The sequence below is a fragment of the Amblyraja radiata genome, chromosome 11 (assembly GCF_010909765.2).
Source record: "Amblyraja radiata isolate CabotCenter1 chromosome 11, sAmbRad1.1.pri, whole genome shotgun sequence".
Taxonomy (NCBI): domain Eukaryota; kingdom Metazoa; phylum Chordata; class Chondrichthyes; order Rajiformes; family Rajidae; genus Amblyraja; species Amblyraja radiata.
In genome coordinates, this window is record NC_045966.1 from 54,586,895 (window position 1) to 54,614,554 (window position 27,660).

The 27,660-nt window shown below is 42.7% G+C and overlaps 1 protein-coding gene across 3 annotated transcripts in view; it reads left to right on the plus strand.

Moving 5' to 3' along the window:
- LOC116978653 (dihydropyrimidinase-related protein 3-like) overlaps positions 1–27,660 on the plus strand; it is a 210,669-nt gene that overhangs the window by 91,312 nt on the left and 91,697 nt on the right. For all 3 annotated transcript variants that reach the window (XM_033029944.1, XM_033029945.1, XM_033029946.1), the window contains exons 3-4: positions 674–858; positions 19,244–19,408. In XM_033029944.1, coding sequence (XP_032885835.1) covers positions 674–858; positions 19,244–19,408 — 350 coding nt within the window. The remainder of the gene's footprint in view (positions 1–673; positions 859–19,243; positions 19,409–27,660) is intronic.

Genomic DNA, 27,660 nt, shown 5'->3' on the forward strand with positions numbered 1-27,660 from the left:
CATAATGCCAAGTTAAACTAATCTCCTCTGCCTGCAAAAGATCCATATCTCTCCATTCCCTGCTTATCCATGTGCCTATCTAAAAGCATCTTAAATGCTACTATTGTATCTGCTACTACCACCGTGTCTGGAAGTATTCCAGGCATCTGCCTCTCTTCTTGTATATGTATGTGTATATATATATATGTGATATGCGTTTGTTTGTATATGTGTGTGTGTGTGTGTTATATATATAAGAGGTTTCTTCCCGCATCCTGAAGATGTGTGGTTTTGTAGGTTGATTGTTATTTGCTTCTAATGTGTAGGGGGTGGATGAGAAAGTGGGATAACATCGAGCTAGTGTAGGCGATGGCCAAGTGGTCGATGGCCAGCTTGGACTCAGTGGGTCGAAGGGCCTGTTGCCAAGCTGTATCTTTCATTTCAATTCAACTTTTTTTTAAAAAGCTTTGTAATTATGCTGTCGGTTTGTGTTAGAGAAATGGAAGGATATAAATGTTTCTTGTGACTTATTATGATGCTGCATGGTCCTTCTGAGATTTACCACAGTTAATCTCGATAACATGCATGATTAATGCAGGAGTGTTTTTTCTGGATCCATTTCGGTGTTTTAAAAAATATATTTATTTGAAAGAAAAATTAAATTGAGCTTGTATCTTTGTCTCCCCCACTTCAGGCAAATAGGTGACAATCTGATTGTCCCTGGAGGTGTGAAGATCATCGAGGCAAATGGCATGATGTTAATCCCTGGAGGGATTGACGTACACACCCACTTCCAGATGCCGTACAAAGGGACCACCACTGTGGATGATTTTGTTCAGGGAACAAAGGCCGCCCTGGCTGGTGGAACCACGATGATAAGTAAGTCGAGCAGCCGCCTCATTCATATTTAAAACAACATCCATTTAAGCTGCCTTTTGCTTAAAGCAATTTATTTTTCCAGTGCTACCTATTCGATGCAACAAAAGGAACTTGAAAAAACATACTTCAACAAAACACATAATGTATGGAGGAAGTGTTTTCATGTGTGCCTGTTTTCGTTTGCTTCTCTGTCACGTTTTAAATCTGCAGCATTCCGCCACCATTTTAGATTCATGTCTCTTTACAATGGATCTGTCAAATTAAATATTCGACGCTAACCTTTCCTGATGTTTCATGTTAATAGGTAGGCTCCAAGTTTGGAATTGAGTAGAATTGAATTCCTCCTCTTTGCACTCTTGCCTAAATGATTACAGCTCAAGCGTTAACTATGATGACTGGGAATCTCAGTGTGCAAGGCTCATGTCTGCCTCCATCCACTGTTGTATGGTGTGCAGTATAGTAGCTACTCCAGTCAGGGGCATCTGTCTCGTTGGCTTTACAACAAAGGAAATAAATTAGGTTAGGAACCTAAATTAGAAACATAGAAAATAGGTGCAGGAGTAGGCCATTCGGCCCTTATATTGAATGGAGATGCAGACTCTGATCTTCCAGAATCAGCACCCTGTTCCTGCTTTTTCCCCCATATCCCTTTACTTATTCCAAGTATTTGAAGTACAAACAATATTAGAGTAAAGGGTAAAGAGAGTAGTCGAGTCAAGTTGGATTTATGCCGTATGCACAAGGATGGTGAGGTATAGGTATGATGAATATGTTGCAGCAGCATTACTGGTGCATAGATTCAAACAACACAAATGTAAAAGATAGATAAATTATTGTGTAGGAAGGATGCTGGTTTAAACTGAAGATCGACACAAAATGCTGGAGTAACTCAGCGGGACAGGAAACACCTCTAGAGAGCTTGAGAGAAGGAATGGGCGATGTTTCGGGTCGAACCTCCCCATTTCCTTCCCAAAGGAGTGTCCTTTAATTCTGAGGCTATGACCTCTAGTCCTAGACTTTCCCCCTTTTGCTATTTGGTACATTTCAATGAGGTCCCCCCTCATTCTTCTGAACTCCAGCGAGTACATGCCCAGTGCCTTCAAACGCTCATCATCTGTGAGAATGCAAGGTACTTGGTAGCTGTCTTAGTGCATTACAATCGTTCAATTGGAAATAATGTGGAGACCAAGGCAAAGGACAGCAATGTGCTACCGCCCAGGAATGAAATTACAGCCACGGGCATCTCCTTGGGGACACAGACTGCACTCTGTAAGGTGGTTTTGTTTCATGGTTTCAGATACAAAGCACTCTTGGTACTTTAGAAGCTGATTGTAGGAAAGACCTGGTGTTGGTGATTGTGATTCGCCACCGATTCAGTGCTTACAATGTAAGCACATCTCCAAATCAGCAGCAGCTCCAGAAGTGGATTGGCAGTATGAGCGGAGCCTTTGCTTGTTAACAGCTCATTTGTAAATGGTGTGAAATATGAACCCTACTGTGGCAGGGCATTACAATGTGTGCACATTTAGCTATAGGTTGAAAAAGAGACTCCCTTCCATTGTAAAAATGTTTTGGAGGATTTCCCAAATGAATTGCTCAACAGGAGCTTTGAAGGATCAGGGAGGCTGGTTCCTTGCACAGAGGTTTTGAACATGCTTTTTCAACAGGCAAGACTGGTGCCTTTGTCAAAAGGGTCTACATTTAAATACAGCCTTTTGATATTCAAACAAGTTTCTAACAGTTGAATTTAATCCAGAGAACAGAGGAGGAGGATGTATAATTTAAGATTCTTTAATTGCCAAGCAAGATACGAAGGAATGGCAGTACAAACAAGCCACTTAGTCAAGAACAAGGTAATGTCCTGATCATGAGTTGTCCTGTCTGTAGTGAATTGAGTTTTCTTCCACCCTTGTGTGGAGGAAGGGGTTTTGGTAAAATATGTCAAATTGTTCATTAGGAGGAAGTTTCTGTTTTCTAACCACACTCTCCTATTCCAATGCTAATGAATCCAGTGAGGATGTTAGACGTAATCTGGGATTAAACCTGACATTGAGGCATTATTTCTATCGGGCGTCGTAGAGAGAGATGAGCCAGGCAGAAACATGGGTACGTAAGATAACACAATAACCAGATTATCCTAGGGTTCCTAGTTTCACAGAATGGAACAGGCCTGTCAGAGTACCGCAACAATCCAGACAAACAACAACCTATTTTGAAGAAGGGTCTCGACCCGAAACATCACCCATTCCTTCTATCCAGAGATGCTGCCTGTCCCGCTGAGCTACTCCAGCATTTAGTGTCTACACATTCTACACTATGCAATGATAACTCTTGATGAAGTAATTCATTGGCTGGGAAGCACTTTGAGATGATCTCAACCTTATGAAAAGTAATTAAGTGCATAGTTATGTTGCATTTTATGCACCAACTAACACATTTAGATTTTGGTTGAGTTTAGAGATACTGCGTGGAAACGGGCCCTTCAGCCCACCGAGTCTGTGTCGAGTAGTGACCGCCCCATACACTTGCACTACCCTACACACACACACACTAGGGACAATTTGTGAGAAAACCCACTTGGGTCACGGGGAGCACGTACAAACTCCGTACAGACAGCACCCATAGTCGGGATCGAACCCGGGTCTCGGGCAATGCAACTTTTATGGAGTTCTTTGGCAATACTGAAATATTTAGCTTGTGTGGTATTTAGTGTACAAAGAGGGAAATTGCATAGGCTTTTGCAAAATACATGGCTGGTTCTCTATTTGAATTGCATCTGGTGAATGAAGTGGTGACCCAGAATTTCCTGGCAAAATGAAGCCTGGCTTGATGCTGAGCAACAAGTTCATGCATACCCACGGCAGATCATTGAACAGTCACCTGCTCTGTTGCATTAAATCAAATCTGGTAGATGATGGTTTTCATAATCATTTCAAAATATATATAAATTACCTTGAGGCACGGGGTCAATGCAAATACCATCCACAAATTCAATTTTCTGTTGACAGCTGACCAAGCTGTACTCTGACTTGGCAAGCTGTCAACATTTTCAAACGATATGTAGATATGTAGATATATAGATATATGATATGGAGTTCGCATCTATGGAGCAAAGGAATAGGCTCCGTTGAGACCCCTCCACAGATGCTGACTCTCCCGCTGAGTTTCTCCAGCTTTTTTTTGTCTACCTTCAATTTTTCCTTCGCTCCACAGATGCTGACTCACCCGCTGAGTTTCTCCAGCTTTTTATTGTCTACCTTCAATTTTTCCAGCATCTGCAGTTCTTACTTAAATCTACATTTTGTATTTTTTTATAATTTCCTTACATAAAAATAAAGTCACCTACAGCTTGCCTCTCTCTTTTTCATTGAAATTAATGATGTGCCACCTTCATTGAATCAAAATTGGTGCCAGAATTGGTGACCGATTCTGCAGCATAGATGTAGGAGGTTGATGCTCACTAAGTGGACTCCATGAGGAGCCCAGTGGTGGAGAGTGGTTAACCATATCTAGTGAGGACATTTGGAAACGTGTATAGTGTCATAGCGTCCTGGCCCTTGGATAAGTAAATGCCACATGGAGCTGCTAGTTGGTGGTTGTTCCACAAGCAATCAATCTCCATCTGAAATGGGTCAATGAGCCAATTAGCTAATTATATTGTCACCTTTTAACCATGGTTGTTTAACTTCCATCGCCTGACGAAGACTGTAGATGGAAATGGTGGTGCTCTGAGCTGAAGCAATTGGATAAATAATTTGCAGGATCCAGATCATTGACCTTTGCGGTGAAAGCAGAGTCTCACTCAGAATTTTTTTTTTATGCCAGAGGTAAATGGGTTCCTATTAAGCAAGAGTAAAGGGTCACTGTGGCCAGATGAAATGAGAAGAGCAGCTTACAATGAGATCAGCTGTGAACTTAATACAAGGTTGACACAGTTCTGGAGTAGCCCAACAAGTCAAGCAGCATCTCGGGAGTACATGGGTGCGTGACGTTTTGAGTTGGAACCCTTCTTCAATGTGAGGGGACAAAATGTCCAAATCCTAGTCCATATGCATTGTGTCCATTCCTTTGTGCATATGTTTCAGTTGATTTCTAATTCTGGCCCTCAACTTTATGGATTGAAGTGACGCACAGGGAGGAACTACTTATTCACATTGCTGGTCCAACCAAGGAAATCGATACTTGCAACATTTTCTGATGGTTAGGTATTTTACGGGAGCAAGGGGTGGCAGTGATGGGAATGAATTTAAAAGCTGTCACTGCCATTGAGATTTTTAAACATTTTCAGGACAGTTAATAATTATCACTCTCCCTTTGCCTAACCTAGTCCTGGGTGAAAATCCTGTCTTAAATACCCACTGGTCAAAGGACATATGAATGGCACTGTAGAAGAGTCAATAAACTGAGTTCAGCTTTCTCAGCTGGTAAAACATCCCTTGATATTACTTGAAGTGATCTAGACAGTTCTGCTATTATTATATGTATTTACCACAAAGATAAATAATGTGGCTGTGTATTTTATTGATGTTCTAGTGTCCTAATCAGAAAATTGGCCACTGTATTTGTCTGCAAAACAGTATTGACTGCACTTCAAGCCAATATAATTGACTGTGAAGAGCTTTGGATAAACTGAGATTGTAAAATTCCCTCTATGAATGCAAGTTCTCCTTATTGGCCTTCCATTCGGTCTCTGACTTGCTCTACTCACTTTCCTGGCTTGATTGGTCCTGAACTTTATTATGATTAAGGTTATTATATTATGATAAGGGTGTCAAGGGTTATGGGGAGAAGGCAGGAGAATGGGGTGAGGAAGGAAAGATAGATTAGATTAGATTAAATTAGATATAATTTATTGCCACACAGCCAGGCTGGTGGAAATTTGGGTTGTCTGCAGCGATACAATAATAAAGAACACACAACCACAATAAAACTGTAACACAAACATCCACCACAACATTCATCACTGTGGTGGAAGGCACAAAATTTGGCCAGTCCTCCTCCATTTCCCCCCCGTGGTCAGGACCAGAGTCCAGAGTCAGTCCAGGATCGGCTCTTCCTCACCGGAGACCGCGGCTTTAAGTTGTTGTAGGCCACAGGCCGGCGGTCAAGATTTAAAGTCCCCGCCGCAGCCAGAAGCACCGTAGACTGCAGGGCCGATCAGCCATGATTGAATAACGGAGTAGACTTGATGGGCTGAATGGCCTATTTCTGCTCCTATCACTTATGAACTCATTACCGGTGAAGCCTTTGCTTTTCAGCCACTGCTTCTGAAAATTTTACTTTTCCGCACTGTGATCCCTAATTTTTGACAATGTGCCAGAGCATGCAAGCAGTCACTTTCACGTGTGATTAAGCAAGATGGGCATTATGGATACCACAGTGGTGTAGAAGAACTGCCTCCCTATGACCAAGACCCGGATTCAATTCAGATGTCGGGAGCTGTCGATGCAAATGTTTGCGTACTTTTCCTTTGACTGTGGTTTCTTCCTGGTGCTCCGGTTTCCACCCGTATCATGAAGACTTGCAGGTGGGTAGTTAATTGGCTGCTATAAAATGCCCTTGAGTTGTAGGTAAGAAACAGAATCTGGAGAAGTTGATAGGAATGTAGGATTATTGTAAATAGATGGTTAATGGTTGGCATGAGCTGATGCATCGTGCTGAAGGACCTGTTTTTGTGTTGCTTTTATCACTAACTTTAAACATTGAACAGTATAGCACAGGAACGGGGCCCTTTTGATCTAATGTCCATGATGGCAGGTTAAACTAATCTCCTTTGCCTGCACGTGATCCAGTCTCTGCCTATCCGTGTGCCTATCTAAAAGCCTCTCAAATGCTGCCGCTATCATATCTGCCTCCACCACCACTTCTGGCATCATTCAAGGTAACCACCAACTCATCTACATTTATGTCCAAGTCACTTGTATATTTAACTATGAGGAGATCTGAAAATTGGAATTGACCCAGCGATAGATTGCAATTAGTTAGTCGAATCTTCCCGCTCCCCATCCTGACTTGACTAAGGGTAAAGGGGCTGTCCCACTGTACGAGCTAATTCAAGCGTTCTCCCAAGTTTCCCCTGATTCAAACTCAAAGAATTACAGTAATAGCCACTCGTAGGTACTCTGGGCTCTCGTGGACATTTTTCAACATGTTGAAAAGTCTTCACGAGCTTACCGCGTTACCCGAGTACCTGCCGTTAGCGTTACGAGCCGCTAAGAGACGTCCCCGAGCTCCGACGTACCCGCTACGTACATTCTACGTGCTTACCACGAGTTTAATTTTTTTTTAAACTCGGGAGAGCTCTTGAATTACCTCGTACAGTGGGAAGTGCACATTTTAAAGAAGCATGCTCTTGCCTTTCCAGGCTAAATTAAGTTTAAGCGCATTGCTCCATACTCGATGTCCATCCCAATGATGCAGTTAATTGACGCATACCTTAGAACTCTTCCCTTGTGGAGAGTGAACTGCATGCAACAGCAGTGTGATCCAGTTGGTGTTTGGCTGCAACACGTTTTGGCTCTGTGCCGATCCTATAATGTGGGCCGTGTAATGAACAGTAGAGAAGGTGTTCTCGAGGGCTTCGGTTCAGGAAGCCAAAGGGCCGAATTTTACTGCCTTTGGCAGCCAAAGCAAAGCAGACGCTGAAGGCCTGGTTTCCAAGAGTGCACGAAGCTTCACAAAGGTATCAGGGGAACAATATAACTTTCAAGGTACCGTCACCAGTTTATTGATAAACTCCCGATGTCTGGCTTCTCCAACCATCCTTGGCGGCTTTTCAGAGCAATGAATAAGACTTCATTGTGCAGAGGAAAAGGAACTTTCATTTTATTGCATCATCTCAACCTCTGGAGGGGATGCTTCACTTGCAACCAAGAACTTTTTGGTCACTGATGTTAATTTTGGACGAGTAAATAGTTTTCCAGATCCTGTAAGGTGGTGATGAAGCTGTATTATTGGCTGTGGTGGGGAGTATTGCCTGCAGTCACTTCTTCATCCAAATGCCCTTTTGGCCCATGCATGCTCCCAGTAGAGCTTGTTGCTTCCCCCCCTGTATCCACGCAACCAATTCTTTCACATGCCAATTAACTCCTCGATTGTCAGCATGTATTGCCTTTCTGCTGACTGGATAGAACGCAACAACAGCTTTTCACTGTACCTTAGTACACGTAACAATAAACTATAATTCTTCTGCTAGCTGCCTACATTAAGGGGTAAATTGCAATCCCTAATTACCCAACTAGCACTAATCTGGGATGAGGGGGGAAAGCCCTTTGGTTACCTGCAGACTCCACACAAGACAGCACCCAAGGTTAGGATCAAACTTGTATTTCTGGGGCTGTTTGAGGTGGCAGTCTATTTGATGAGATATCATGTCACCGTGCTATGATTTGTAATGGTGGTTTGCCGTCTTTCACTCCCACCTGAGAGAATGTGCTGCATCTTGATCTTATATTGGCAGGTTTATGTGGACGTTAACTGGCAGGTGGTGTGGGCCAAAAGTTCTGGAAATTTTATTTTTTAAATGCAAGGGGAAGCAAGATGGCAAGAGAGTGGGAGGGGCACAGACTCTTCATTCCCTGTCCACTTCCATGGGAGTGATAATAATTTCCATTCTAGATCAAAGCATTACTTTCACTTTCTCACCCCCTCCTGCAGTTTGAAAGCAACAGAGAATCTGTTCTATGGGCAGAACTTGGTTTTTCACGAGGCTAGCATGTGACAGATCTTAAAGATTGATTTGTATTTGTGGCATATGAATTATAAACAGAATCTCCCTTGAAGTGGCTTCTGACTTCCAAGAATGAATTGGTAACTGTCTATAAATTATTTAAGGAAAAATGAAGTTTTAGTTGCAACCATCAACAGTTTTTCATTTGTGGAGCTGCAATGCCCTCCATGTTTTGGACAAAGACCCATCATTTATTTATTTGCCTCTCTACTCCACATTTTGAGATTTGTAATAGAAAAAAAAAATCACAAGAGGTTAATTTTTATACATTTTGGTTTCACCTTGTAGAAATTACAGCAGTGTTTATACATAGTCTCCCCCCATTTCAGGGCACCATAATTTTTGGGACACAGCAATGTCATGTGACTGAAAGTAGTCATGTTTAGTATTTTGTTGCATATCCTTTGCATGCAGTGACTGCTTGAAGTCTGCGATTCATGGACATCACCAGTTGCTGGATGTCTTCTCTGGTGATGCTCTGCCAGGTCTGTATCGCAGCCATCTTTAGCTTATGCTTGTTTTGAAGGGCTAGTCCCCTTCAGTTTTCTCTTCAGCATATGAAAAGCATGCTCAGTTGGGTTCAGATCAGGTGTTTGAACTTGAGCAGATGGGATGTGTCTATACACTTCAGAATTCATTATGCTACTACCATCAACAGTTGTATCATCAATGAAGATAAGTGATCCAGTACCTTCAGCGGCCATACATGCCCAGGCTATAACACCCCCACCACTGTTTCACAGATGAGGTGGTATGCTTTGGATATTGGGCAGTTCCTTCTTTCCTCCATACTCTGCTCTTGCCATTACTCTGATGTAAGTTAATCTTTGTCTCATCTGTCCACAAGACCTTTTTCCAGAACAGTGGTTGCTCTTTTACGTACTTCTTGGCAAACTGTAACCTGGCCATCCTATTTTTGCAGCTAACCAGTGGTTTGCATCCAAAAGTGTAGCCTCGATATTTCTATTCATGAAGTCTTCTGCGGACAGTGGTCATTGATAAATCCACATCTGACTTCCGAAGAGCGTTTCTGATCTGCCGGACAGGTGTTTGGGGATTTTTCTTTATTATAGAGGGAATTCAGCTGTGGAGGTCTGCCTTGGCCTGCCAGTCCCTTTGTGATGAGTAAGCTCACCAGTGCTCTCTTTCTTCTTAATGATGTTCCATACAGTTGATTTTGGTAAGCCTAAGGTTTGGCTGATGTCTCTAACATCTTTATTCTTGTTTCTCAGTCTCATAATGGCTTCTTTGACTTTCATTGGCACAACTTTGGTCCTCATGTTGATAAACAGCAATAAAAGTTTCCAAATGTGATGGAAAGACTGGAGGAAAGACTAGGTGCTGAGAGCTCTCTTATACCTGCATGAAGGAGGCAATTAACACCTGAGCAATTACAAACGCCTGTGAAGCCATGTGTCCCAAACATTATGGTGCCCTGAAATGAGGGGACTATGTATAAACACAGGTGTAATTTCCATATGGTGAAACCAAAATGCATAAAAAGGCCTTTAATAAAATCTGACAAGGTGCACCTTAACCACAAGTGATTTTTTTTTTCTATTACAAATCTCAAATTGTGTAGTACAGAGGTAAATAAATAGATGATGGGTCTTTGTCCAAAACATTATGGAGAGCACTGTAGATGCCTTTTCGCCATATTTGTGCTTGTGGTTTGTTAGTGGTTCCCTTAGAAGTAGGATTGAGGTAGAAAGTTCCTCATCACTATTCTTGTGGCCTATACTTTGTTGCTAAGATGTCAGCTGCACTCATTATGTTAACACTGCCTTGCCTCATGCAACAGAAAAGGATTAAAAAGGGAAAAAAATGAACCACAAGCCAGTGCTGGAAGGCGCAGCTGGTTCCCTGGACTGCCTGTTACGTTTGCTAATTTTTAAGGTTATCTAACAATGCTCAAGATGGTTGTTAGTTTCAGTAATACGTTTCCATATTGCACAATTTGGCCCCAGTCCATAGATGTTTCAGGAAATAATCAAGAATTATAAAGCACAGTATCAGGGCCCTTCAGGCCTACAAGTCCCTGGTAACTATTACCCACCCATTTACACCAATTACTGGTTTTTCTCCCCACATCCCTATCAACTCCTCTTGGACTCTACCTCTTAACTTGGGGCAATTTACAGCAGCTGCTTGTGTTCGGGATGTGGTAGGAAACCCGGACTGATGTGGTCACTGAGAGAATATGCAAGCTGCAATCACACAGTTGTGGAAACTTCGTCACTAGATTTGCAAGACATCAGCTGCCTTGCACTAAGGCCTCTTCCCTCATTGCTTTGCCTCCTTGCAACTTTTCCTCTCTTCCACCCACTTGCAGCTGTTCCTTCAGCATTTAAGTGTAGGAAGGAACTGCAGATGCTAGTTTATACCAAAAATAGACACGGTATACTGGAGTAACTCAGCGGACAGGCAGCATCTCGAGAGGAATTGGTGATGTTTCGGGTCGAGACCCTTCTTCACACTGAGTCGGGGAGAGGGAGACAGAGATAAGGAAGTGTAAGGTGTGAAAACGAGGCATGAAAGGGGATAAAGATTAGAGAATGTAGAATAGATCATTGTTAGCTAGGAGAAGGTGACAACGAAGCATACAAGCTCTGCTGTCGCTATTTCAAGTGGCTACTTAGCCATCCATCTCTTCAATGTTGCCAAATGTTTCTCTTCTTGACTTTGGTTTTCCTGTACGCGTGTTAACTGCCTGTACTCTCAGCTTTTGCCTGATATGGTCTTTGATGCTTTGCTTTCAGAATTTCCACATAAATCACAAATGTTTTTTTTGTGCGACATCCCCTCCTTTTGAGGTCTTCCTCTTGTATTCAAAGTATTCAAAGGTTTTTATTAGTCACATTCACATACACCGAGGTGTAGTGAAGTGAAATGCTTTTTGCCATATTGCAACACACAAAGAAAGAATACAGACATAACACCAATGACAGTCTTAAACACAAAGAACATCCCCCCACAATGGCTCCCACCATGAGGGAAGGCACAACACTCCCCCCCCCCAGTCCCCAACCCCAGTTCACCCATAGTCGGGCCTATTGAGGCCTCCACAGTTGCCTCTACGGAGGCCCGATGTTCCTGGCCGTTCTCGCCGGGTGATGGTGCTCCGGCGTCGGGAGAGTCCTCACAGCGGCATGGGAACCCTGGAACGGCCGCCTCCGTACTGGAGGCCGCGGCTTCCGAAGCCGACAAGGCCACGCCGGATGGAGCTCCACAACTAGCGATCTCATCTAGAGATCCCAGGCTCCCGGTGTAAAGTTCGGCGCCGCCGCCCGCAGCTGGCCGCTCCTCAGACCCGCAGCTCCGCGATGTTGTTCCCGGCGGTCTCAGCTCACTGGAGCTCCAGCGCGGCGACCCAGGCAAGGCATCGCCCGCTCCACGATAGCGCTACAGCGCTGTGCTGCTGCCGAAGCCGAGTTTCTGGGCGGTCCGCGACAGGAAACGCTGCTCCAGGCCCGCTGGTAGGCCGCGAGGACGGGTCGAAGCTGCAGCCCAGAGAAAAGCTGCCTCTCCGACCAGGTAGGGACACTGAAAGGCAGTTTCCCCCCCACCCCACCCCCCCACACAAAAAAGTAGACCTCCAAACAAAACACTTTAACTAACTAAAAATAAAAATAAAACGGTGAAAAGACAGACAACTGCTGGCAGGGCAGCCACGCACAGGACAGCGCCCCCTTGTAAAGCTTATTCTGCTAATTGGTCATGTTTCCATGCCAAGAAATGTGCATGTGATGAGTTGGATTTGGATCACATTTTAAATTGCACACTGGTTTTGGGTGTGTCCTTTTCAGACTTCACGGCTTTGGTTCTGTCTCTCTCCAGAGATGCTGCCTGACCTGCTGAGATTTTCCAGCATTTTCTTTATTTTGTATTTCTCCAATTGTGTTTGCACTGTGGTCTGTTTGGATCTGGTAATGGAGTGTTTGTGTGTCTGATTCGGGATGAAGAAAACTTAAATATCTCACGGAAACAGTTATGTATATTTTTTAACCACCAAAGTGAGGGGAATTTCCTGTCATCTCGATAGGCCCAGATTATAACTGGATATGTCAAGGATGATCTGAACACATTTGTGACCAAGGCAGGGTGGTCCATACAGCAAATGGCAAGTTGCAATAGAATTATTTAAAAAAAAAGGTATTTTACCCAAGGCTTGCAAATTCATGAAGCATGTTATTAGATTCAATTCGGGATAGGAGTCGGGTCAAAGTTAATGTTGCACACTTGGTGGAAACACTCGCCTTTTCCTCTTGAATATCTTTTATGACTGAGTCTTTGCTGTTGAATAGCATCAAGTATGTTGTGAGCTGATTTAATGACAGAGTGACAGGAAATGGAGATCTGACCTAAGTAGGCTTGGCACTAGGAAGGGCAGTCATTTGGAGAGTATACTTGTTCTTAACGGGATGTCACACAATGTTTTAAGGTCATTTGAAAAATGTTATTATTTCCAAATAGAATAGCGTTGGTACCATTGGGATGGTTTCTCCAGGCATTTTAAGCAGTTAGAGTTCTTTTCAGTAACCATTGTAGTTTTATTCAGATTACTTCTATTGGATTATGTTTACTTATTAGATAATCTATTCACTTAACCAAGTAAGCCATTCTCATTGGAGATTATTGCACAGACTAGGCCTAAATGGTTAAAATGGCTGCCTTTTGCTGTGCAGATTTCAAACGTCTTAATCGGTCCAATTTGTGGAGGGTGGGGGTGTGGGGGAAACTAAGAACCAGTGATGGGTGTTGATGTTATGTCTGCAAATCCTTTGGATGGATGCTCAAGTTAAGCAATAAGTTAGCCTGCTGTGGCCATTTGTCTCACTGAACCGCATTCCCTATGTTTACTGTGTCCAATTAATTAATTCTTGCAGAAATAAGATCCCAGGGGAAAGGTGCACACTCAGCGCAGCCCAATTTTTGTGTTTTTGCATTTGTCCTCGAGATGGAATTTTTGAGCGCTGGGATTTGGGTTTGAAAAACAATGCAATTGACTCATTCTGACTTGGTTGCTTTGTTCTCCAGCAGTTCCAGTGATTGGCCTCAGTCGATGATTCATGTCACTTAATTGAATTGCCATGGGCGATGTTGTTGCATCTCCCCAAAGAACGTAGATTGGAGCCACGTCATGGCTTCTAAACGAGGGTCCCTGGGGTGGAGTTCCCACAGGAACGCCCCACTGTTGGTATCAGGTGCAAGCAGGTCTTTGTATTAAGAGTCAAAACACAACTTTGCAATGAAAGTCTGCACATAATGACGCATGCTGGTTGTGTGCACCCATCTTCCTAATAGACATTAAAGTCATAATGTATTTGGAAGCACATCAATGCAGCCTGAATTGGATGTTTAGCTGTTGAAAAACCAAGATTGATTTATGTTGGCCAGGATTGGCATTGATACAAATGTAGGGCCAAGAATAGGCCACTCAAGCTGTTTCATCGTTTAATGAAATCATACCTGATTGACCCCAATATTGCATTTACATCTATCTCTTAGTAACCTTATGCTCCCTTGCCCCAACTCCATGGTTGAGACTTGTGACAGTTGTGTAAAGCATGACCTGAAGCTTGGAACATATTGTAGTTTGCACGTTTGCAGTTTTTTAGAAAACAACTTCCAACACAAACTGGGCAAGAAATCAAAGGAGACTCGAGGGACTGCAGATGCTGGAATCTTGAGCAAGACACAAAGTACTGGAGGAATCCAACTACTCAGGCAAGACCTGGAGCATGCAATGGACCACAACATTTTGTATTAGGGTCTTTTGTTGAGCTGAGTTGTAGGGAGACATTATTGAGACGTGAGAAAGGATATGGCCTGGAAACAATTTGTTTATGAACTTCCAAGATCAACCAATAAATCTTTAGTGGTTCTTCCAAGTTTGAATTTGTTGTATAGCTATAATGTTGCTCTAGGCTGTCGCATCATTCATAGGTTGAACACTTTGAGCAATCTAGTGTGCTCGATGGACGTTTTTGACTTTAAAGCAGGTCTTGAGAGCCTTGGTGACGGTGCAGGGAAAACCAGGGTCATGGAAACAGGCTGCTCCACTTCAGGTTTTCTCCCACTTTTTTTTGCTTCTCAACAAATACTATACTGTTTAGTTTAGAGATACAATGCAGAAATGGGCTCTTTGCAGAGCTGCCAAGTAGTACGTATTTTGCACAGAAATATTATTAGAATTACGGATGTACGATTTTGTGTTGTTAAATACGGATTTTAAATACGGAGTTCAGTTCAGTCTGAAGAAGGATCTCGACCAGAAACGTCACCCATTCCTTCTCTCCAGAGTCACTGCCTGTCCGGCTCCAGGTTTAAACAGAATGCTGTCAGTTTAACGCGTGGGAATTTAAACGAAGAGCTGTCGGCTACAGCGCTATGGGTTCTAAACATAGCGCTCCTGGCTGGAGCGCTATGGGCTTTAAACTTTCACAGACTGTTCAGGAAAATTCTCGTATAACGATGAGTCTTTGGAATTCTCTTTCTCAGTGGTAGTTGAGCCTTTAATTATTTTTCAGGCAGTGGTAGCATTCTGGATAAGCCTAGTGGTGAAAGGCTGCCAGTGGGGTTGCAGTTACATTGGGATTGGCCTTGATTTTACAGAACGGTGGGTGGGCTCAAGGGGGAGAGGAAGGAATAGGGGGAGAGGAAGGAATGGAGGGAGAGGGGGAGAGGAAGGAATGGAGGGAGAGGGAGGGAGAGAGAGGGATGCAGAGAGGGAGGGAAGGAGAGAGGAAGGAGGGAGCGAGGGAGAGAGAGAGGGTGGCTTCCAAAATGGCTTCTACATCATCTGGTGCTAAAAGCAGGAAGCAGCCATTCAAACAGCAGTATACAAAGAGATGGCAATGAATGCATTGCTAAGTAAGGTGCGTAGAAGACATGTCAATTGGTAGCAAAGTTATGCATTCTTGTACTCTGACATGGATATGACTGCACATAAAAAAAACATTTTCACCAAAATGGCACCGCATAAAAATACTGATTTCCTCAGCAAAATACAGATTTTCAGGTACTAGAATACTGAAATGCCCTGACAAAACTTGGCAGCTCTGTCTTTGGCCCGCCGAGTCCGCACCGATCATCGATCCCTGCACATTAACACAAGTGTACAAGCCTACACATACTAGGGACAATTTACACATATCAAACGAATTAACCTACAAACCTGCACACCTTTGGGGTGGGAGAGGAAACCGAAGATCTCGGTGAAAACCCACGTGGTCGCAGAGAATGTGCAAACTCCGTACAGACAGCACCCATAGGCGGGATCGAACCCGGATCTCTGGCGCTGCAAGCGCTGTAATGGGCCTGTCCCACTTAAGCGACTTTTTAAGCGACAGCAGGAGACTATGCAGTCGCCACATGTTCGCGGTGGTTGCCGGGGGTCGCCTTCATGGTCGTGAGGAGTTCCCGCATTCTGGGAACTAGTCGCGGTCTCATTAACGTCGCTAGAATGAAGCCGCCAAGGAGAGTGGCGAGAATTCTCGTGCCGTAGGGTCACCAGGAGGTCCTAGTGGGTTGCCAGGAGGTTGTAGCCGGTGCTGACAGGTGAATTTTATTGGCTCATTGGGGGGAAAAAACGTAAGCAGTAGTTTTCAGAACCAAGGATAACCGACCGGTAATGTTAAATGTCCGTTGAACTTCACAGCCGTGTATCTCTAGCTTCTTAAAAGTTGTCTCCACTCCTTCTCTCCCCCCCCTTTTAAAGGACTTACTGCACACTGCTTAAGCTGTCTTAATTACTGCGCCAACTTTCCTGTTCTTCGCATGGTGTGTCTATCACCTTGGCTTTGCACCATGTGAATTTCAGACAGCGCTCCCCACGCTTGTCCTGTCCCCCGCCTGTGATGTGTGTGTGTGTGTTCCACTCTGACAGTCGCCGTTCCAGTTGCCGGTTTTTTAAGGCGACTGCCGGCAACTTGACAGTCGTCAGCAGTCGCCTGAAAAATTGCCTATGTGGGACAGGCCCATAAGGCAGCAACTCTATCGCTGGGCCACCTTGCCGCTGTTGTTCATGCTATTAAGTGAACAGGTGATTTGTGGCCATTGTGTCCCTTGAGCAGAAAATGTACATGGTGGTACAAACAGAGGAACACTTGTCGAACTTGGTACCATTTTGTCAGAGTACATATGGAACCTAAGCTTTGGCAATGCTCCTTTGGATCGAGGTGCGGTTCATTCCCAAGAATCCAGCCATTAGATTCTGTCGTATTCTCCAGCTTGTTTCTGGAGAGTTTTCCATTCATAATTCCCAACATTGTAATTTTACTCCAGGGAAATTGCAGCCTCCTGAACTCTGGGATTGATTAGTTCTGTTGGAGGACAACAAAATATAAATTGCCATGGCAACACATTTTTAATCAAAAAGCACACTTCCTAGCAACAGGGAACTCTAAAATGAGTAGCCCACAGTATACAACCCCGTACAGCACGCTGAGATTTTAGTAGGACCCTGTAGTGATAATAAATGGGCCATCCTGGCTCCAGAGTAATAATTCTTCCATATTTCTGGTGCATGGCAGATTTAGAGCTCGTAACTTTGTTTGTTCACCTTCTGACTGACATCAGAGCCATGAGGCTCACTGCAGAAATATTATTTTTGCTGTCGTAAGTCTTTAAACAGATTGGTAAAGACACTTTGGGGATTTTAAGAATCTATAAGGTCAGAGTGTCTGGTGTTGTTCTTTCCTCTCCTCCTTTGCCTCCAAGTTTCTGAAGAGCAGCCCAGCTGAATATAATGAATCCTTGTTCCTTGTATGCCAGAGGAGATGGTGAATACTGTACAAATGTAAACAAGGGGAACCTGCTGTCAAAGGTTGTAGCAAAGCTAGGTAGTTTGCTCCTTTGTGTAGGAAGGAACTGCAGGTGCTGGTTCAAACCGAAAATAGACACAAAAAGCTGTAGTAGCTCAGCGGGACAGGCAGCATCTCTGGAGAGAAGGGATGGGAGACCTTCTTTGATAAGATGCCATTTTGAATATCTTTGTATGAGCGGCTGTAACTCAACTGAATTAAAAAAGAAAAAAATGCTCTTCACATTGAAAGCAGACCATTAGAGTACCTTTTATCCTGCATTAACTTTTAATACAATTAAAACTTCCGAGGCTTATTGAGGTGATGTTAATCTGCTTTGATGCTTTCTGCCGATCAACCTCAACTTGAAACAAACTTTAAAGAACATTGCAAATCTAGTTCAACAGCAATTGCATGGCCCAAAGGTTGTTTTCTTTTGTTCCATTTGGTTTCTTTATGAGATTGGTAGTCGCTCCAGCCTCAGGGCCTTGCTTTGCATCGAGAGTTCCAGCGATGATCTTTTCACTTCTTACACCTTGCATTGAGTTCACTCCAGGCTCGCATCGAGCGAGCTTCCGTGCTGATGAAGATTTTCTTTTCAAGGTGTTTAGTGTTTGTTCTGTATTTTTTAGATTCTCCCAGAGTGAACATTGGATTACATTAAATGTTAGACTGCATAACCACCACTCCACTACTGTGCATCTTCTAGGGATGTTGTACAGCAAAAGGGAAAATGATCTTCGGTATTTCTAATTCCATTTAAAAGGTGAACGATTGGACTGAACTACTTTTCTGAAGCAGCATTTAGAAAGGGCAGAGACGCTGGGTGAAAGGTAATTGCCCTGTGGGGCACAAGTTTAGGGAAAGGATAGGCATGTTCCAGTTATAAGACTACAGAGTATGCATTCAATCTGGTGAAAATGTTCAAGAATGTGTGGAGGTGAAGTTGATCTCCCAGGTCTAGATTTGTAGTCCGTACAGTGTGGACACAGTTCTTTTGGTCCACGGTGAATGTGCTGGCCATCAAGAATCTTTCAATCACGCTTTCCAGTCTATAGCCTTCTACGCCAAAGGATTTTAAGTGCTCATACGCACACTTAAATGTTGTGATCTCTTTGCCTCCATCTCCTCTGGCAATGTTTCAGATTTCATTCACCCGGATGGGGGAAAAAAATCTTCCTCCAATTTCTCCAGCTCTTGCTATAAACCTATCCCTTCCAGTTGTAGACACCTGCCTCAAGCCACTAATAATCAGCCTAAGCTCCACAAGCTGCACTTTTTCTTCTTATATTTCAGATTTCCAGCTTTTGCGGTTCTTTATTTTCATTTATTGGTGGGTTCTGCTAGTCATCTAGAAATGCAGGTCCTAAAAGAACTGAAGAAGGGTTTCAGACCGAAACGTCGCCTATTTCCTTCGCTCCATAGATGCTGCTGCACCCACTGAGTTTCCCCAGCAATTTTGTGTACCCTAAAAGAACTCTGTCTGAAGACGTGTGTCTACCTGAAATGTCAACAATTCCTTTTCTCCAGAGATGTTGCCTGACTCGCTGAGTTACTCCAGCATTTTGTGTTTATCTTCAGTGTAAACCAGCATCTGCAGTTCCTTCCTACACTTGAACTTAAGGATATAGTTTCACATCCCTAAAGCCCTGCAGGACAGCAAGTCCAAGGGGTAAATTGCAGGTATATTTATCTTGTTAAATGTCTACGCACCTTGTGAACATGTCAGAAGCTTTGCATCATTAGCATCTCAATGCTGAATGGAAAATGCCCAAAGAGTGTGCATGGAGTCTAAAAGATTTGAAGCTTTGGTTGAAGTGTGTTAACCTTCCATTTCCCTTTCTCCCCACAGTTGACCATGTGATCCCGGACCCAGAGAGCAGCATCATAGCTGCGTATGAGAAGTGGCGGGAGTGGGCGGACAGCAAGTCCTGCTGCGACTATGCCCTTCATGTGGACATCACTCACTGGAACGAAGGGGTGAAAGAAGAAATCCAGACCCTGATCAAAGACAAAGGTTTGTTTAATGCTTTACTGATCCGGGTTGGCGTTCACTGTCCCTTGTTAACGCAGTTCATGGGTGGCACACAACATCATTGTCCTCTCTCATTCTGCAGTTCTGGGAGATTCAGCATTTACTCTCTGTAAAATGATCCCATTTTGCAATCAGCTTTGAGCCTATCCCCATCTTGAGGAGAGAATTGCCATCCATTCTCCCATGTTTTGTGCATTCTAATCTTGCTCTATTTAATCTTACCATTTCACCTTGGTTAACTGCGAACACAAACCTTTCACTATTTTTCTATATCTCCCCCAATTCTCGTTTGTGTCCATTCACTTCTATTTAGATGGTCTATTTTCCACATAATGCACTCTCACACGTTTATCACTACTTTTCTGCTTTGTTTCACTCTTTTATTCCTCCTCTGATGGTCTACATGAAAAGGGCTCGTTCCATCCTGAACTGACACCCCAACTGAGCTAAGATTGGGGATTGGAACCTGAACTTCCTTCTGGCAATAATACGTCAATATTATATTGTGTAATAATTCACCCTCTAACTGCACTGGGAGGGTGTTGATATTAATGACATTCTGAGCCTTTTTCTTTGAAGTTAACTACGTTTCAGCAGCAGATGTTTGACTTTCTATTTCAATGCACTGCACTGCATACAGTTGGATGACCCAAGTATCCCCAGGTCCTTTGAGCAGGCTACTGAGAATTATGAGGGGATGTTGTCAGTAACTCCTCCAATAGCAAAAATTGGATTACAAACTAGTTGCTGTGGACTCTGTCAAATCTTCTGTCCTCCACTGATTTGATGGGAGAAGTTGTTCAGACTGAGAAGGGAGACAGCAATTATTGCAAACATGCAAGATAATGAGCAACACAATTACTGAGGAGGTGAGTAGTTCATAGTCATACAACTTGGAAACAAGTCCTTTGGCCCATCCAGTCCATGCTGACACTACACTGGATTCAGTAATTAACCTAGCGATCTGCATGCTCACACAATCACGGAGAAGGTGAAAACTCCACACTGGTGGGAGTGGAGGTTGGGATTGATCCTGGGTCATTGGGACTGGGATGCAACAGCTCTGCTAATCGTGCCACTGTGCCAGTTAATCAGTGTGTACCATCGCTGTTAGAGTCAACCCTGTACTACTGATGGGCTTTGGCCAGCGCAGGTTAATTGGTTGTTGTCAATTGCCCCAAGTGGTGAGGGGGAGAATCTGGAGTGAATTGGTGAGAATATGGGGGGAAATAAAAAGGAGTCAATTTATAATTAGTGTAAATGTGTTTAATGGTTTGTATGGAGTCAGTGGACTGAAGGGCCTGTGTTTCTTTGCTGTATTTCTGTAGAACACTGAAAGGGCAGAAAAGCAGCTTCAATTGTGGATCCTGATGTTTCACTTAGTGAAATGCGGGATTCTTTATCTGAAGTTGAAGAAAAATATAAAAAAGCTATGGTCTCTAATGCACAACTAGATAATGATAAATCAAATTGTGACGCCAGGTAGTTCTGCTATAACGTGTGTTTCCTTATATTGAATTATGAAACACAATTTGTGTTATGCGGACTCAATTGGTTATGACACAATTTTGATTGGAAACTAGAGAATTATTGAAAAGTTACTTGGGAAATTAACGAGCAGAAAAAAGCTGTCTTTCAAATTAAATAGTCTGGGGAAATAATATTCCCATAGTCTCCCGCAGTAATCAGGTATCATTGTCTCTTAAGAACACAGCCCATCAGTTTCACTGCTAGCCATTAAAATTGACAAGCAATTTGTTTTAATGACCCTTGTGTAAAGATTCACTTGTGTACAATGTAACATACAACCTTTGGTATTTTTAACATGCAGTGACAAAAATATACTTAAAAGCTATGACAAAGATCCTTTAAAAAATCCTGTAGGGAATAAGAACTGTTATTGTGTCTGAAACATTCAAGCCTCTAATCCCCACCCACATTGGTTTTTCTAACATATTCTTAGGAATACAACTAATGTGATAGAATATGTAAGAGTACAGCACAAGAACAGGCCCTTCAGCCCACAATGTCGGTGCTAAACATGATGCCAAGACCTTCACTCATCTACCTGCACAGAAGCCATATCCCTTGATTCTCTGCATATCCATATGCCTATTCAAAAGTCTTTTAAATCCCACTGACATATCTGCCTTCAAACACCATCTTCTGCAACACATTCCAGGCACTTGCCACAATCTGTGTATAAAGAAAACTTACCCTGCGCATCTCCTTTAAACTTTGACCCCTCACCTTAAACCTATGCCCTCTGATATTTTATTTTTCCCATCCTGTGCAAAAGATTCTGACTGTCTACCCTATCTATACCTCTCATAATTTTATATAAATGTTATGGCGGAACTATCTGTACCTGGGAAAAGAGAGCTCGAATACAGGGCCTCAAGAGGATTGGGACCATTTGGGTGGCGCAATGTAGGCAGAGTGGGCTAGGATGGTCCAGCACTCCACATATATTTCCCCTAAGTTGTATGACGACACCATGCTCATTCAAGCTCATAATGGGATTTACTCTTGTTTAAAATTTAAAGTAGTGAAGACTTGGAACACAGTTGAGTTTTGACTAGCAAAAATTTCGAAGGGAAAGAGGAGGAGAATAGGGCAAGGTGGAGAAGCAAGGGAGAAGTTCAACGCACACGGCGGCTACTGTACTGACTCCACTCAGAAGGTCAGAGAAGAGGTCACAGGACATTGGTGAAGCAGTGGAGGTATATAAGTCTAGAAATGACAATTGTGAAAATTAGAGAGAAAAATTAACATTGACCAAGGTCAACACGGTGGCGCAGTGGTAGAGTTGCTACCTTACAACGCCAGAGACCTGGGTTCGATCCTGACTACAGGTGCTGTCTGTTCAGAGTTTGTATGATTTCCCCATGACCATGTGGGTTTTTTCCGTTTGTTTCGGTTTCCTCCCACACTCCAAAGACGTACAGGTTTGTAGGTTAATTGGCTTTGGTAAAGCCTTAAATTGTCCCGTGTGTGTGTGTAGGATGGTGTGGGCAGGGATCGCTGGTCAGTGCGGACTCGATGGACCAAAGGGCCTGTTTCCATGCTGTATCTCAAAACTAAACTGAACTAAATCTTAACGAGCAATATTCAGGAAAAGATTAAAGTGTAAAATCAAGCGTGTTTCTGCTGACCTCCAGAGTCAACATGTAATGTTCAAATGAGAGTCAGGGTGAAGTTGCATTAAAGTCAGATCTGAAACCTGGCTAGTTTATAATTTTAACAGCAGTTAACAACTGCGCTTTGCCAAGAGCACAGTGGATACAGAAATATGGGAAAGGTAAATATATTAACTTGATGTGGCATTGTAATGTAAAGCCACCACTTACCATTAAGGTTTGTGTCACATATCTGATTGTTCTCCTCTTTGCAGTAATGTCTCGGATCCTGATAAACCTGCTTGCACTTTGTGTTGCTCATGTCTCCTGCGTGTGTTCAAATGAACATGTGCTGTGGACTCTGTGGGTAGTTATAAGCCCACTGAATGTCCATTGTTAAATGTTGGACTTTTATTGTAGATTTTTTCTTGCCTTGAGTTTGAGTTGCAGGTCGCTCCATTAGTGCAATGAACACAGGGTTCAACCAGAGAACGCCTGTCATATTCCATTTTATTAGATAAATTGCCTGCTGCCGTTTGAATTCCTTGGAGTGAAATTGGCCCTTGGCAGAAGCACAAACCAGCCAGTTTTGAATTGGAACTCTGTTTTATACCCTGCCTAATTTTCTTTTTCCGGCAGCTGAATCACTTTTATCCTTTCTGAAACTGTACAACTGAAATTGTAACATTTCTTAAATATGTCTCGGAATGTTAAAACTAACACTAGCAATTTAATTGTAAAATGCTGCACAATAGCTGGTTCCTGGCAACTGCCGTAGCAAGTTGGTGTGGGGTCGGTGCGAACAGGAACATGGGGAGGCAAACAGGTTTTAAAACGGATGTAATTTTGGGTACGAGTAGTTCTGCTCTCTGCTATAACACACATTTCTCTATTGTAAATTGAATATAATGGATTGGATGGATTAGGGAACACTATGTATTAATGGGGGCTGAATGCTTATTATGCAATTGTTGTTTAGAACTAAATATCCCTTTAAAAATTACATTGGAAGTTGACAAGTAAAAAAAAAGCTGTCTGCGGAAAAAAACAGTCCAGGGGGAAAAAAAACCCCACCTACCCCCTCAGTAACAGCACACAATCGACTCTTCAGAACAGTGTCAGTTTCACTGCCGGTGGCCATTGAAATGGACAAACAATCGCTTAGTTGACATTTGTGCAACTGTACTCTTAAATAACTCAACATTCAGCCTTTAGAATTTCTAGCTTGCAATAACAGAAATAAACTTCATAGCTATTAAAAGGATCTTTGTTTGAAAATCCTGTGGTGGATAATAAGAAATTGTTATTGTGAGTCTGAAACTTTCTAGCCCCAAACCTCCTTTCCCCCCTGAGACGCAATTGTTTTTGTAACACTATTTTCTGTAATATAGTTTCTTGCGAATGGAGTCTTTGCATTAGAACAGAACTACCTGTCCTGGTTTAGTACCGACATTGTTATTTGTGTTCAATGAGGAAATCGCACCTGACAATCATTGCATTCATTATAAATCAGATGCACTGAAAAAATGAGCTGTATAATTTGAGGCCTGGTGCATTTAAACTATGGGTAAAAATAAACCAAAAACACATGCTGGAAATAAAATTAAAAAACGGGTTCTGACAGAGTATCACTACCTGAAACATTGATTGTTCCTCTTTAGATAATGGTACCAGACCTGCTGAGTGCTTCTGCATTTTCTGTATTTATTTAAAAAAAGCCCAGAGTTGTGAGCAATTTCAAGTATGCAACGCTTCTGATGAGGGCTCTTCGATGTGAGATGTTACCTGTTTCTCCTTGCACAGCCATTGTGTTTTCTCATTCCTCTTGTTTCAAACAGCTGATGCATGGGGTAGCACCTATTATTCCTTGAACCTTCATTGAAAGTTTGGTTTCAATGCCTTAAGGAAAGCAAAACTTTAGCAGACGTGAACAATATTATAGGTACACAAAATTGCTGGAGGAACTCAGCGGGTGCAGCAGCATCTATGGAGCGAAGGAAATAGGCGACGTTTCGGGCCGAAACCCTTCTTCAGACTGGGCCCCAGAACAATATTATAGACTGGTTCCACCAAATGCAGTACAGAATACCACCTTTTTGCATGTGGCTATCAAACTGTACAACTGTGATAACCAAGGAATGTATGGATGCAAAGTGGAACTGGCAGGACAACTAGGGTGCGGGAGGGGCGGAGAGAGACAGACTTCGGTTAAAGGCCAGTGTATCAGGTATTCCTGCTTTGCCCTTTGAACTATAGAACCGAGCATCACAATAATACTCAATTAGCCAAGTATATTTTGCAACATACGAGGAATTTCATTTGCCAAGTCAGTCATACAAATAAAAAGCAACGGAACACAAAATACATTTTAACATAAACATCAACCCCAGTGACTCCTCCACATTCCTCACTATGATGGAAGGTGAAAAAAAGTTCAAATCTCCTCTTTGCTCTCCTGCGGTCGGGAACCTCGAGCCCTCCGGTGACGGGATGATCTTGACTCCTGTAACTGGCGGTGTTTTGGCCCTCCACGTCGAGGCGATCTGCTCCTGCATCGGGCGGTGGGGGGGGGGGAGGAATGTCAACTCCCCCACGCCGGGCGATCGAACCTCGCTGGTCGAACCTTCCGCGACATTGGAGCTCCGACATCCACGGCCTGTCCCGAGACTGTGAGCTCCCGATGTAAAGTCCGCAGGCTAGGGATCGACTCCGATGTAAGTCCACACCTCCGCGGTGGGGCCCAAGGTCGATGCGATCCAAAAATTAATCTCATCTTCGGCAAGGTAAGAAACTGACAAAGTTTCCTCCTCCCCCTCCCCCCACATAAAACAAACCGGTGAACATTTACACTAACTTTTAACACACTAAAAATGTTTTAAAAAGACAAAAAATAAACAGACTGTTGGAGGGGCTGCCAATAGTGCACTGCCCTTGGTGGACATATAAGCATTAACCTTGTATTAATTTCTGAGGGATTGTGCCTCGGGGCCCTGTGTTTTGATCTGGTGTGTCCGCAGGTATCTCTACGCTCTCCCCTCACCTTCTATTGAAGGTCCTGTGAGTTTTGCAGTCAGGTTTGGATGATACTAATTTTCTCAAGGCTGACCACAGATGGTAGCACTTACAGAATAATTGCTCCCACCATGAATTATTCAATGTGATTTGAAGGCGGTGCAGAATGTGTCCCGTTCAAATGGAAATGGAAATGGAAAATATTACTTATTTATGTAATGGATTTGGAAAGAATTTTGCTCTGCAGCACTTCAATAAAATATATCCGAGTCTTCTGTCATTGTCTTCCTGCAAGTGAGGAAATTTTATTTTTTAATAAATATATTGCTTTAATTTACACGCATGGGTTCTATTAAATGTTAGATGATATGCAGGTATCAGTCTAGAATTACACAGTGTTGTAAAACTAATAGAATACTTAATTTCTGTTTTTACTGAGAACATTGTTCATTTCTGGCAAACATTAATCCAGATCTCTGCCAATTTTTAGGAGGTCTAATCTTACCCTCTCTATATAGAGTCTGGTTTTAGTCCAAACACATTAGCCAACACAATCTCCCACAAACCATACTGTCATTTTTGCAGCATTCTAAAATGTATTATTTGTTTTGTGAATAAAGAAAATTGGCTTAAGTTATTCCTTGATTACGTTTGCTCAAACTGCAGCAAATCTATTGCACTGCCCTTCAGTTCAATTCCAATCCACCTTCCTTGGATATTAAACTTATAGTAATGGATCTTAAATCGCTTCCCAAATGTTTCTTCAGTTGCATTGATATTTAAACTTTTTTTTAAACAAAATCCTTATTTGCAATCTTAGTGCATATTGCTGTCCTTGAAGCTATTTTAAGTGCAATTAGGAGAAGGCGCTAGCTATGATTAATCTGACCTGGCAATGTGACCAATTTTTCAAGGTATCTTTTAGAGCAATGTTTTTAACATTTAAATCGATGCATTATGGGAACTTCTTTATAGCATCACCATTTCTGCTTAAAATAAAATCAAGCAATCTTTTGCACTGATTGCATCATTCGTTTTGAAAATAGAACTTGTGAGATCAATGTTCAATGTGGAGAATGGTGTGTTATTCTCCATAAACCAAATGCAGGGAGAATAAAATGGAATTAGTTTAAAAGACTGTTTGATGTCACTGTGGTCTTGATGGGCTGAAGGACCTGTTTCTTTGCTGTGTGTCTCTGACTTCCATGAACACCAATTTTATTTTATACATAGACACAAAGTGCTGACGTGACTCCAGCACATTGTGTCAATCTTTGGTATAAACCAGCATCTGCGTTTCTTTGTTTCTACCATTTTACTTTTGTTCTTTGAAGCTCTCTAAGGATCTATTTTGTCACCTGTGAGGTTAGATGGTGTGTAGGAAAGAACTGCCGATGTTGGTTTAAATCGAAGATAGACACAAAATGCTGGAGTAACTCAGCGCGACAGGCAACATCTCTGGAGAGAAGGAATGGGTGACGTTTCGGGTTGAGAGCCTTCAGACTGATTAGATTATGTCTCTGTTTAACCACCTATCCAAAATGGAATACAACTATTGTGATAGAACATATAGTAGTACAGCACAAGAATAGGCCCTTCAGCCCACAATGGCCCATTGTGTGACTATCCATATCATACTGAGAAGTTTTCTCATGTCCCTGCCCAATTGATGAACAGACCATAAATGGAGTGACTAAGATTTCTGAATGCTGATTATGAAGGCCCAGACTAAATATAATATCTGAAAGACAATGTAATCCTTCATCCTTCTGGTGAAATGTAATTGACCTGAAATGTTAACTTTGACTCTTTCCGCGGATGCTGCATGACTTGTATATTCGGCAACTCGACTGCTGCACCACCTGCCAGATTACAGGTTCAGCATGTGCTCCTTTACTTCTGAAAGAAGTGACGGACATTCCGGTTGCCTGTCATCCAGTAACATCTTGGAGCTAGAGTAGGATCTTCAGTGGATTTCGTGTTAGTTTTTGGGTGGGTACCAAAGTCCATGTAACAGGGACACTGAGACTCCTTGTGGTGCCAAACTGATGGATTAAAATAATCGTAGAATCAACAGAGGTGTTCTGTATGAAGTCAGTTGCA